Source organism: Xiphias gladius, chromosome 18 (assembly GCF_016859285.1).
Source record: "Xiphias gladius isolate SHS-SW01 ecotype Sanya breed wild chromosome 18, ASM1685928v1, whole genome shotgun sequence".
NCBI classification, from domain to species: domain Eukaryota; kingdom Metazoa; phylum Chordata; class Actinopteri; order Istiophoriformes; family Xiphiidae; genus Xiphias; species Xiphias gladius.
In genome coordinates, this window is record NC_053417.1 from 8,735,599 (window position 1) to 8,749,437 (window position 13,839).

Here is a 13,839-nt window from a genome sequence, read left to right on the forward strand (position 1 = left end):
TTTTTTGTTATTTTGACCATTTGTCATTTTCTGCAAACAAATGCTATAAAGGACAATATTTTTATTTGGAATTTGGGAGAATTGTTGAAAGTAGTTTATAGAATAAAACAAAAATGTTCATTTTACTCAAACACATACCTATAAATAGCAAAATCAGAGAAACTGCTAATTTTGCAGTGGTCTCTTAATTTTTTCCAGAGCTGTATATACACATATTAATACACATATATATAAATTCATATACATATATATACATACACATATATACATAAATTCACACACATATATACATACACACACACACACACACACACACACACACATATATATATATATATCTATCTATATATATATATATATATATATATATATATATATATATATATATATATATATATATATATATATATATTATATATATATATATATATATATATATATATATATATATATATATATATATATATAGATATATAGATATAGATATATAGATATATATATATATATATTATATATATATATATATATATATATATATATATATATATATATATATATATATATATATATATATATATATCTTGGAGCTATACCCTAAACCCAACAGGAAGTCAGCCATTTTGAATTTACCGTGCAATTTTGGCACAATTTTTCCCATTTACAGGCATTGTACTTTAATGAACTCCTACAGAATTCATCAGATCAACTTCACATTTGTTCAGTGCAATCTAAAGACCTTTGCGATGCTAAATTGGAAAGCTTTTGAATTTTCTTTGAACAGCCTGTCCATGGCAGCATGGCAAATTTCAGTGTTTCGACATGAAACAGGAAGTTGTTCTAACTCAAACTCAAACTCAAATTATCTAATCTAAACTTCACATGTTTGATAAGAGTCCCAGTTTGAAGACACCAACATGCCAATATTCATTTATACTCACAGCACTACCTACTAGGAAATGATGTTCTATACTTTTTTTTCCATCTACCTCAAATGTGGTCAAAAAAGCCTTAAGACCTTGATAAGGCTTTATTGCGAAGATTATGAGTTTTCATTGAACGGAGGCACGGCAAATTTTAATGTTTTGCCATGAAACAGTAAGTTGTTGTAAGTTACTCAAATATACGTCGTTAAATCCGCCCCAAAACTTCACGTTTGATAAGAGTCTCGGCCTGAAGACATGTACATGCCAATATTCAGCCATAGCCATAGCACACCTAATGGCAAGATGAAATGACATTTGTTATACTTTCATGTACTCCACCTAGCAGTTAACCAGATCCATTTCACATTAGACCAGAAAAGCCTTAAGACCTTGATTATGCTATAATGTGAGGCTTGTCAAGTCTAAGGTAAAAAGACGGACTCAAGCCCCTTTTATGGTCTATCTTTTTATGTCTCTGGCTTAATGCATGATACAAATATGCAACAGGGGGACACAGTAAGTTATGTTACACTCACTGGTTTTGTATCCGACGATCATGCAATTTTAGAGCCATATCATGAAACCTGCATTAATACTGTGTATACCACTCCCCTGGCGGGCTCAAAGTGCAAGGTCCCGCTCAATGCTAGTTGCAGCTTCAATGTAGTCTTTGTAGTCTTTTTGATGATTACCCGTTTTATTAGGTTTAAATTTAGGCTCCCATGCCATTTCACTGAGATAGAGTAGATTTTAATTGTTTATATTTTTTATATTTTTTTGTTTCCGGTTATATGAGATATTATTTATCCATTTTGCCCTGTCAAATGTGCAATGTCTTTCTTATAAATAAAGGGTAATGTCTTTATTGATAGTGAGACAAGTTCTTTTTCTATCATAAACCATTTAGCTTCAGTTCTGTCATTTGTCCATTTCATTATTGTACTTATCTGTGTGGCATAAAAGAATTCAGGAAATCAGGAAATAGTAGTTCACAACCCTCTTTAGTTTTTGTTAAAAGTCAGCTGAGTTTGTTAGTTTTTCTTTTGTAGTTCCAAATGAAGTTACTTATCATTCCATTCCATCTTTTAAAAATGACTGATGGGATTGCATTGATGGGATAGGATTGGTATGGCCCGAAAAAGGAAAAGCAACTGTGGAAGGACCATCATTTTAATTGTGTTAACTCTACCAAAATTAGAGTCAGGCATTGTAGTCAGATCTTGTTGTTGTTGTGCAGTAAACAGACTTTGGATGAGCACAGACACCTCACATATGCGTGTCAAAATCTAACACAGACAGATTTTTTTGGTCTTGCCTGAAAGGACCACATATTGAAAGAATGAGTGAAAGGACAGCCCATGAACAACAGGTAGGCTGATTAGAGTTGTGTCAGTAGAAAAATCCTAAACCCTGCAAAAATACAAAATCTATGTGACTACACAGGAACAGAAAATAAAATGTCCCAAAAAGTGGTTGTACATTCATGCAGCAATATGTGTCAAAAAGGCAAAGAAATACAGAAAAAAAGTTGAATGAACTGGGCAATAAGGCCTGTAAGTACTGCAGAAAGAGATGGAGGTCAGCAACCTTTACAAGAGAGAGGTGAACTTCAGCTGAGCTGTGGCTCTATACTGAAACCTGACTCAGGTAGATTATAAACATATTTTCACTCATGGCGCAACACACACTTTTACCATTTACTCGCAATTTTCAACCATTTTTGCTCATTAATCTAGGCCAATCTTCTATCACTATTTCTGACATGTGACGTCAACAATTCTGATCCCAGTCATAAAAATCTGATGGCCTTGGTTTAAAAATAAACTTAATTAGAATACCATGGCCACCACTTAATCAGAAGGCAAACAGATTGAATACATAAACACTGTATGATTGTATCAACCTGATGTCAAAACCAACTGACCACATTTTCCTGTTTTTGAGAGTTTTTATCTTATCTTGATCATTTATCCATTTATTTTTAAATGAGTAAAGAGAAGATGAATTAACATGCATGCTCTTTTTCAACCACATACTGCTTCAAATCCCTACACTTCCACATTTTCATATCTAGAAGTAGCACAGTGCCATAACAATCTTCTACTCATGTTAACCGAGGCTTTCCACTTAAGTAACTGGTAGTCAAAGATCTTAAAATATCTAAAGTGTGTTGCTCATTCTTTGACCCTACACTTTTCCAGTGATGTGAAATTTACCTGTTGGAGAAGCTGCGAGCCCAGGTATGTTCTCATCTCTGGATACAAGGACATTCTCTGGAAAGAGGTGCATCATGGAAACCAGTGCAGGATGTATTTTTACCACACAGTCCAAATGTGCACCATCAATAGTCTTCAGAAGACCACTGTCTGCAAAAAGAGGCATATAACATATGTATGTAGAATATTTCACATGCATTTCATTACAAGTAGGCAAACTGCTGCTCTAAATACAAATGGGTTAGATACGAAATTCCACCCCATCATCATTCCCTACCTAGCCAAAGAAATGTCATCCATCTCCTTGGTGCGTCAGAGTCTAATATTTCCCCAGAAGCAGTGAGTCACCTGACAACATGACACATAATACGCAAACACTTCCATTTTTCAATATTCCACTTGGCTGTTGGTGACCTGGGTGCAATGTTCCATTACACTGCGAGCATCGTTTTCCAGGGCTAAACTGAAATGACAACCATTCAACTTAGAAAATGTGCTCCACAGGAATTGCACTGCAGCAAAGATGAGGCAAAAGGTATGAGCAATGAGGTCGACACTATCATCTTTCAAGCAGGTTATCCAGTGACAAGTGACAACCCACAGTTCCTACCATCAACACAAAGCACAGACCATTTGAAAGGTGGTGTTCGATACGCTACGTATGTTGGCTTCCTTCAAGCCTGAACAGCATCACAATCTTTCACTGTGACATGGTTAATGATGGCACCTTTAACAGCATCAGTGACAATTATTACAGGAAGCTCCATTCACTCCCATAGGCACTTTCAACAAGCTGCCAATGGACAATCTTTAGGTTAGTCATTATAGATAGTGAAATGGAGGTGACGTCTGAGAGCATTTAATTGATGGGTTCATTAGTATCACGTTAAACAGTGGAATGATGATAACAGCTTATCATAGCTTTCTACTCACACATACACGCACATACAGCAGTTTTGTAGAAACAAAGGAAGGTATTCCAACTAAAAATACAGAATTGTAATCTCTTCTACCTCCAACATAGCATTAACATGTGTATGTTATAATTTAATCGGTCATTTTTTGAACATTCATCATGTGACCATGGTAACCAGTCAGACCACACCAGCAAAAACAAAGCAGTAGCTAAATTTACTGGTATCTGATAACCCAGAATTATACGTACTGTACATCTCTTCACAATTAGTGAACAAACATATCAATTAGAGTAGCAAAAACAATTTTGCTTCGCAGGTGCTTCGTATTACAGCACAGTACAGTGCATCCCTTGTATTTACTACAGGAAGCATTAAAACTTTGTGTTTGTAATTGGAGAGCTTACAGGAGGAGACAGACACAAGACAGGTTAATGCACAGTGCATACAACCAAATTTGGAGAGTGTCCTCATCAGAAAAATGACAGCATTAGTAGTTTGTTCATATACTTAGGAGGTCAGGATGGAAGGTTTGGGCATACAAAGCATCCAATTTTGAAACCACTGCTCCTATCCCATCTTCTACCAAAAGTAGACTTTGGTTTCCGTTAACTATGACCACAACCTTTCCCTAACCTCAACCAAGTAGTTTTAGTTGCCGAAACCTAAATAGACTTAACTATAACATTGGCTAATCAGAACGTATGAATCATTTCTGAAACTGTAATTTGTTTTTTACAGTTGTAACAGTTTTGATGGATGCTGTTAACTCAACAAGTGTCAGTAATTACTGCTATTTGTCTAAAAAGATTAAGATTGTTGCCAAAATATGTAAATTCACTGGTGAATGCTGAGGAAATAAATATTATTATATATACAAAATATATACAGTACTGTGCAAAAGATTTAGGGACTAAAAGTAAAAGGAGTTGTGCTAGTTTGCAATAGTTTTGATTTATCAGTTAACTTTATACTAAGTGCAGTCAAAATAAAAAAAACTAAATCAAATCATTATTTGCTGTGACCACCATTGCCTTAAAAATGGCACCAATTCTCTTCAGTACACTTGCACAGTTTTTTAAGGTACTCAAGGTAGGTTGTTCCAAGCATCTTGGAGAACTTATCCCAGTTCGTCTGTGAATTTAGGCTGTCTCAGTGTCTTCTGTCTCTTCATGTAATCCCAGACTGATCCATGATGCTGAGATCAGGGATCTGTGGGGGCTAGACCATCTGTTGTAGGACTCCTTGTTCTTCTTGTGGCGGAATAGTTCTTTATGACTCTGGCTGTATGTTTGGGCTCGTCATGCTGCAGAATGAATTTGGGACTGAAACGCTTGCCTGATGGTATTGGTTCCTCTGGAAGAGTGCTGGAATAAGGTAAATTTGGACACTCGGACACAACACTTCGAGAATCAATATTAGGTTTCAAGCTGTAATCAACATAAAATGATGGACATACCAAATATTAAGAAATTGTGACTTTTAGTTAATATGGTAAATACACTTTTTCACTGTTTTACTATCGGTTACTAATTATACAATTTTGTCTTAGAAATAAATACTAAAGAGTATAAATTATACTCACATGGCCGCATGTGTCCAAGAGGGTTCACATAATGCAGACTGTACGCTCTGACAAACCTATTAACATGTTCATGTATATAAACACCCAATGTAGTACAAACATACAAAAATAGCATGTGCATTACTGTCCATGTTCATTGGAGTATATCTGGCCATTAATGTACAGCAGAAAAACACATTACTCCTTAACAGCCATCAAAATATGAAGATACAGTATCACAGTTCCAACATCCCAAAGTCTGGAAAAACTGCTGAATGTAATCCAGACAGAGGCAGTTTGTCTGTCAGTAAACTGTATGTATCAGCTTTTAAAACATTAATGTATTTTTTTCTAGTTCTGACTACCTTACAAACTTTGCCCAAGAGAAAAAAAGTTTAATACCTGGGGTATAAAAATAAAGTTCAGAACTTTTGTGAGGAAGAAACCAGTCTATTCAGATATCACCCAATGGTAACTTCACAATGGATTCAGTTTTTAAAATGTTATAAGCGATGAATTGCACTTCAAAAAGTCCTTCACTAGCATACATTATTTATGCGTCTACATTATTTTAACCACATTATTCTAACTAAAGAAGTAAAACATTTGGACTCTTTTAAAAAAATATAAGTAGCAAAATAGCAAATGGATCAGCATGGGGTCAGCTGTATAGCACAACTGAAAAGAAAATGGATTTTATGATAAATCAATTTGAAATAAATTGTATATTTGGGAATTGAGGGACAGTTCTATTAATAAAGTTGATCTTTTCCAATTACAGAAAACAATAAAATAGGTAGGATGGATAGAATGTCCACTTCTATTGTTGACAGCTTTCATCCATTTTCAGGGCAGACCCTGTGCCTTTATCTTTAAAGTCAATGAAAAGGGATTGAGAAGGCAAGAAGATGATGGAGTATATCACTGTGTTTTCCTCTCCCATCCCAGCCAATCCCTTTAACTCGCTCTAACAGTTAAATACAACAAAAAAAGTGCTTACATATAAAGCCAAAAAAAGGAAATGGTTCAGGGAAATCTTTGAGCTTACAGCACAGCTTCAACTCCGTTCTACAAACATTTTAACTTGCAACAGCAGCTTTCATTGAAAAGGCGTTTCTTACCATGAAACACATAAAAAGTAAGATGGGTATGAATAAAGTACTTTCTTGACACAGATGTTGGCCAGGTGTCGGAAACTTTCTCATAATTTATTTCTTGTTATTCATTATGCATCAAGCTTGGGTTTCAGTCAGATGCTGTGCATAGATTAGAAAACTACCCCAAAGTTTCCTTACAGCAATGGTGTGGGACCTCAGAGTCAGTTGAGCAGCAGCTTGGCAAGAGATGTGAAACCAAGGAAGATGGGGGGGGGGTGAAAAATGGATGTAAGTAATCAAGAGGAGATGGGTGATTTTTGAGAGAGGATTTTACTGCCAACTTAGGTAATTTAAAGGGATCTGAAGTGGTGAATTGCAAGATTTGTTTGTTTCTATGTTTGGTACTAACCAATACCTACTTTGGTGCTTCTGCTTTTAATTTCCTAGACATTACTTGTCAAACAGTGATAAGAGGAGTGTAAAGCTTCTATAACATTTCAGTTTTTTGTGATTCGGGCTGAAATGATTAATCAATTGAGAAAACAAAACGCCAGACATTCCCTTCTTCCAGCTTCTTGAATGAGAGAATGTGCTGCTTTACTTTTTTATTCTGTATATCCGTTTACAGTGTTGGGTTTTGGACTGGTCATGAGACTCAAGCAATCAAGCAATTTGAAGATGTAAACTTGGGCTCTGAGAATTCTGATTAGCATTTTCCGAGATTTCCAGACTGATACTGGATTTTTGAGGACAATAGTCATATCGATATTTAATTGGCCAATATCTATTTTTTTTAACAAAAACATACAACTTAAACATGCACAGTAAGGATTTACAAGATTTACAAACGTATGCATTGAAGAGGACATTTTGCAGTTAAAAAATGTACTTGTTGGTGCACGCTGGTGGTCAAACCATATAATGGCGTATTTCCAAACTACCTTAGACATATTTTTCGCATTTTGTACTACCATTTCTTGTTAATATCAACCAACGTATAGTATGTGAAGATACCGATATATCTGCAATAAGCTATTATTTACCGAAATATCGTCTCAATTTTACAATTAACTTCCCCAAACAACGGCTACAGTATTTTCAGGTGGCTCAGATCAAGCCATGCAATTACAGTGAGAAAGTGGAAGGACTGTAATCTTTGTAATCTTTCTTTGTTTTGTGGTTCTATCACTAATCTTTATCGGTGACAATAAAATTAAACCTACCAAAGTAAAGCAACTGAAACAACAGGGTGAGAAACACAAGCACTCAGACCATCAGATTGTAAACAAGTCAGCAGTTAAGACAGATCATATAAACCACTCAATTTGACAGTAAAACTGAGCGTGAGTGCACCCCAAATGGTGATTCCTCACTGCAAAGAAAAAAACTGCGCATGCACACAACCACATTAAGTACTATAGGTCAAAGTTGAACCAAGAAGTCAGTCTATACACTTTGACAAATGTTTACAGCAGATAACTTGAGTAATAACTTTAGCAATCAAATTTGTTTTCTCTTCTAAATCAGTTCAAATAACCTTGTAGTTTATTTAAAACTGCTCATGCCTGACTGCTCATATTTCTTTCCTCGTCCAACTTCTTTTTAGCAATGACACCAAGTTCTAAGATCTCGAAAATGAACTTGTTGAGAACAATGTTAGTATAAGAATAAGAACATAGGATAGAAATGATGCCGAAAACTACAAAAATAAGTTCCTAGTTGTAATTCACCAGAATTACTTCTTAACAAAGTAAAACCCTCTGTTAATGGAATCGAAAACCCTGTTGAAGACCCTGGCAAACATCTTTATCTTAGCCACAGAGAGGCTTTTTGGTATATCAGTGACAAAATTTCTCATGGTACCACCTTCCTATCCCCCCTGACACAGACATAAACAATAAGTTAATGTATCGTGGTGTTGCTTCAAATTAAGATATGTTAATGTGAACACAACTTACCATCCATTTGTCCACTCATCACACTAAGAAGGCCCCAGAGCCCCTCCATCCTTCTTATTCAATTTTTCTTCGCTCTACTCCTTCCCCTTCTCTCCTAGTTGGCTGTGAGGAGAAGCTTAGATCAAGCCAATGAGCTTACTGATTCCCTTTGTACTTGTTTTCTCCTCTTATATTTGCCCCCCGTTCTTTAAGACTTTTTGAAAGCCCCAAGGAAACTTCTTCTCATCTAAATTCACTCTTTTTGCCATTTCCTGCCTCTTGACCCTAAGTCCAGCTTTGGAAAATAGAGAAGTTTTGACTTCTCTGCCACCAACACTATTTCTTTCATCTATATTTACACAGCTCCTTTTTCTGTTCCGATTGAGACTAACTGGTCTCCAACTAATATTTCTTCATTGAGATTTTTCTCCACTGATCTTATAACCTTTTGGTTCAACTTGTATGTCATAGGTTAAAACTATGTTTAACCTAAGGAGGAAGCTTTTATTGAAAAGAATTTACCCAAACCAACACCTTTTCAGAGCCATAGAAAAGCTTGTGTTTTTCTTGCCTTTGGCTGCACCACTCTTTTTTTTTTTTTAATCAGCCCAGTGGTTGTATGTTTTCTCATTATAATTATAATTACTGTTATGGGAATTTGTGCATACCATCACCTTCCATTCCTACGTTTCCACCAAGTCAGTCTTATACTAGACAAACCCACTCTATTTCTCTATTTCTTCCTTCATTCTTCTGGACTTCATTCATTCATGCACGCGCACATGCACACATGCACCCCATGTGCACGGGGGGTGGGGTGGGGGGGTGCATGTGCACGTGCGTGTGTGAGTGTTGCTCTGCCAGTGGCAGGGAGCCTGGCTAGGCAGTAGAACACAGAAATACATAGTGTTTGGCTGCCAACAATATATACATATACCCTGCCTGTCCCCGCTCCTGTTCTGGCAACCAATTACATCCCCCTACACACATCACACCACACATTTACTCAGAAAACATGTACATACTATGGCAATGGCACTTCCTAGCAATGAGTTACATGTTTCCAAAAGGCCTGTTGTCAAAGCTGGCATAATCATTGCAAAACTACAGATTCTGTTATGACAGAATTGTAGAAGATCTCAATAAATTCATACATTACAATTCAATTTCTGTTTAACCATTCTGTAGAATTGCATGTAAATGTGAGTCTTTGCCCTTTCACACATAAAGTTCTGTTTTTAAGTGGCATTTATTTACATAACTTTTTACTAACTAACTGGGTTTCAACTCTTGGTGTCACCATTCAATCCTGAATTCATTCTTAATTTAAAACCAATTCTCGGTTGAGAAAAGGGGGGTACTACTTTCTTACTCTTACTCTTACTCCAGTGTACTGTGTGCCAAACTGTTCATTCATTAACTGGTCTTGATGAATGTCTGTCTGAAACTACAGAAAAAAGCAGAGAAAGTTGCATGGGAGTGTGCAACTTTTTTTATTTGAAAAAGACAACTGCAATAAGTTGTAACAGTCTGTAGGTATTGCGACTGATGCATATGAATTAGTTCCTATTGGAGATGGGGGTCAACAGAAAGTGCTTTGAGTTTGTAGATGGCAGAGAGTCTTTTTTGGCAGAGTTTGTGGATGTCAGTGTTGATCAAAGCTCAGTTTATTGTCCAGGGTGAGTCCGAGGTATTTGTAGCACACCACCATCTCAACAGCTTCATTGCTGATGCAGGTGGGGTTGTGGAGAAAATTGTGGGCTGTGCTATGTGTGCTAAAGGTGTTAATGAATTCTTTTGTCATTGTTACATTCAGCTGCAGGTAATTGTTCATGCACTATTTTGTGAAGTAGGAGATGGAATCTTGATAGCCTAAATGTTTTTGTCATTAAGGAGGGCAAGTATGGCTGTGTCATCCAAGTATTTGAAGTATGTAGTTATGGGTGAGGGGCTGACAACGTCATTGGTGTAGAGGGTAAACAGGAAGGGGCTCAGGACACGTCCTTGTGGGGTTCTGGTATTGATGATGGCGGCAGCGGATGTTACAGTGCCCACTCTGTTTGTGGTCTGTTGCTGAGAAAGATGTGTAACCAGTGGATGAAAAGTGGTGAAAACGCTGACTTGGTGGAGTTTCCTGATCCTCTGATAGCGCTGGATGGTGTGAAAAGCAGAACTGATATTGATGAAGAGGAGTCTGACGAACTGCCTGGTGATTCTAGGTGTTCTAGGAGGGAGCGATGTAGGCATGCCGCAGCATCTTTGGTCCCCCTTTTGGCCTTATAGGCGAATTGATTGGAGTCCAATTCTGGTCCAAAAATTGTAGGGATGATGTTAAGCACCAGTTTTTCCAGGCACTTCATAACTACTGAGGTGAATGCAACTGGCCGTTAGTGGTTTAGTTCTGTGGGGCAGGGTTTCTTTGGTACTGGTACGATCTGGATGTACGCTCTGGGATGGGTACCTAATGTAGTCTCATCTAAGTTGCCAACAAAAATGTCCCAGTCTGTGCAGGTAAATGTAGTTGTTTAATGCCATTCTCCAACGATTGGTTGACGCTGTAAATCTGGGGCTTATGATCTGCAAAGCCAGGCGGAGGGTGAGCACGAGAGATGTACATATCCGTAATATTTTCACAACATAAGTCCAGAATGTTTCCCCTTCTTGTCAGAATGTCCACATATTGTTGAAATGAATGGTCTGCAGATGTTAAAGTCACCAACAGTAAACACTGGAGACTCAGGATATACAGTATACCCTGCATGTTGTTAGCACTGTTATCGACTAGCTTGGCTGCAGCCTTGATGTATGCGCTAGGTGGGATATAAACACAGTTGATGACGACAGAGGGAAATTGCCTTGGGAAATGAAAGGGGCGAAGGGATAAGGTCAGCAACTCTAGATTTTGAGGAAGGCCTTATTGTGGATCTTGATGTTGTTACACTACCTGTTGCTGACATACATGCAGACCCCTCCACTTCTCTTTGTGCCTGTGTCCCTCATACAGTCTGCCCTGAAGATGGTGACATTGTTGAAATGTACCACAGCATCTGGGACAGCCTTGTCAAGCCAAGTTTTGGTAAAACGATGATGCAGGCTTCCTTGTAGGTCCTCTCCACTAGGCATTTTGCATGGAGTATATCTACTTTGTTCTGGAGGGACCGTACATTGGAGAGGATGATGAAGGGGAGAGGGGGCTGGAATGGTCGCTTTCTCAACCTGGCCCGCACCCGTCCTCACTTCCCTTTTTTCCGTGGTCAGATTTCTGCCAGGACAATGGATGGTTTGATCCTGCAGAGCATGGGAGACCAGATTTGTAGCAGATCTTCTCAGATGTAGTTGAGTCCATTGTTGCCGCAGAATTCACGTAATAACGTGCAAATATCCCAGGTGACGATCCATAGGGTAATGAATACAATCCAAATCACTTTATGCAGTTCAATCATCATAGCGAAAGACAATACTAAACAAACAAAGTTGACTGGACAATACTAGACAAATCGACACAGCAGTGGTCAAAGAAAGTTAACCAAGAGGCAGACTGGCGTACAGACAGTGTCATTGCAGCAGAGCACGCACCAAATGCCAGCATGCAGCAAATAAAAAGTTATAACAAGTGGTGAACAACATGGAGATGAAAGGGAGCACATTAATAGGAGAAAAGTCCAACAGAAAATTGAACCTAAAAGCTGGAAAATTTGAGATATTTTCATATCAAATTGAAAATATCTTTTAATTACAAAAGGACAAGATTTGTGATCAAAAAAGAAAAATGCTATTTGGCCAAACAAAACACAACATTGCAATATGCAATATATAAATTACAATATACAAAAATATACAAAATTGGGATTTTTTCTTTAAGGACAAGGGTGTCTAAAGTAGTTGGCACTACTGTGAGATTTGCAAGAAGAAGGACTCATGGTCTCCAGAAAATGAAACCTTGTGACTTTGGTGAGCCCCTAACATTTAATCCAGTGCCACCCGCAGGTCAAAATGTTCAAGAAACTGTGTAAACCTAATATGCTGTAAAAACATTAAGTATTATCTCTTTAAAAGAGCTAGAAATGTTGTAATAAATGAATCCACAGCACTTTAAGGTGCAGATTGTGACCAAAATGTCCTGAGTTGGAATCTGGCTCTCAATAATTTTCAAATCTCATGTCCCATCAAATATTTCCTTTAATACTCTATCAACTAACCGATAAAAGCACACAACAAAATATACAAAGTAAACAAACATCATGTTCACTAATAGTATGTGATAGATGCAGCAAGTGGCACTGCCAACCTGAATTCACTGACATTGAGCTCCACCTCCCACAAACAAGGGTAAGGGTTCAATACGAAGTGTTGATTTGCAGCTACACTAAACACTACGTCTTTCCATTGATCTGTATTTATTTCTACTGTGAGAGGAGCCCAGTTAACATATTTTCCATGTAAAAATGTAGCATAAAACTACCATCCATCTGGTGGCAAAGCATGAAGTCTCCTCTCTGACCCTCTTCTCATTCTATCAGCTTTTGCTGCATGTTGTGATGCTGCAAACAATTCTCAGTGGAGTGTAAAGACAAAGACCTCATTTTCACTGCAAACAGCAGGCAGAATGGTGACCTACCTGGGTATTCCTGGGGATAGAGTACAATTGGTGGCCTTGGAACAGAAAATAAGCTCCATTGTGTAAATGACAGGACAAAGGTTTTGTTACTCTTGCCAGGAAAGTTCATACAGTATGTGCACAGAGTACACCGTGCTAAAGACGTATTTAGAAGCAACTGAAGGTTTAAGGAATCAAAGACACAAGAGGACAGATACTAGCTTATGCTATAGCCTGTCAGTTAATATCAGCTTCATTCCAGGTAATATCAGCTTCTTTTTTTATAATATGATTTTAAAAAACACAAAAAAACACAAAAAAATACATATATGTGTGTGTGTATATATATACATACGTATGTACACATACATACATGCATACATACAAATACATACATATATACATATAATTCCAGCAAAAAAGGTGAACCTCAAAGACTACTGTAGATTGCTGTGTGAATGAACTGTTACAACTATGCACTTTATGATCATTGCAATTGAAGATTAATAATTGCTGCTGTGATAATTTTCTAGAGAACCCTGTCTCAGAGCATTTTAAGCCACTATGCAGTGTTTTGGCATCTATAAAGCC

The 13,839-nt window shown here is 37.2% G+C and overlaps 1 protein-coding gene across 2 annotated transcripts in view; it reads right to left on the minus strand.

Annotated features, from left to right (window-relative positions):
• The window catches only part of nphp4 (nephronophthisis 4), a 163,287-nt gene that overhangs the window by 125,545 nt on the left and 23,903 nt on the right, over positions 1-13,839 (minus strand). For both annotated transcript variants that reach the window (XM_040152451.1, XM_040152450.1), the window contains exon 5: positions 3,140-3,289. In XM_040152451.1, coding sequence (XP_040008385.1) covers positions 3,140-3,289 — 150 coding nt within the window. The remainder of the gene's footprint in view (positions 1-3,139; positions 3,290-13,839) is intronic.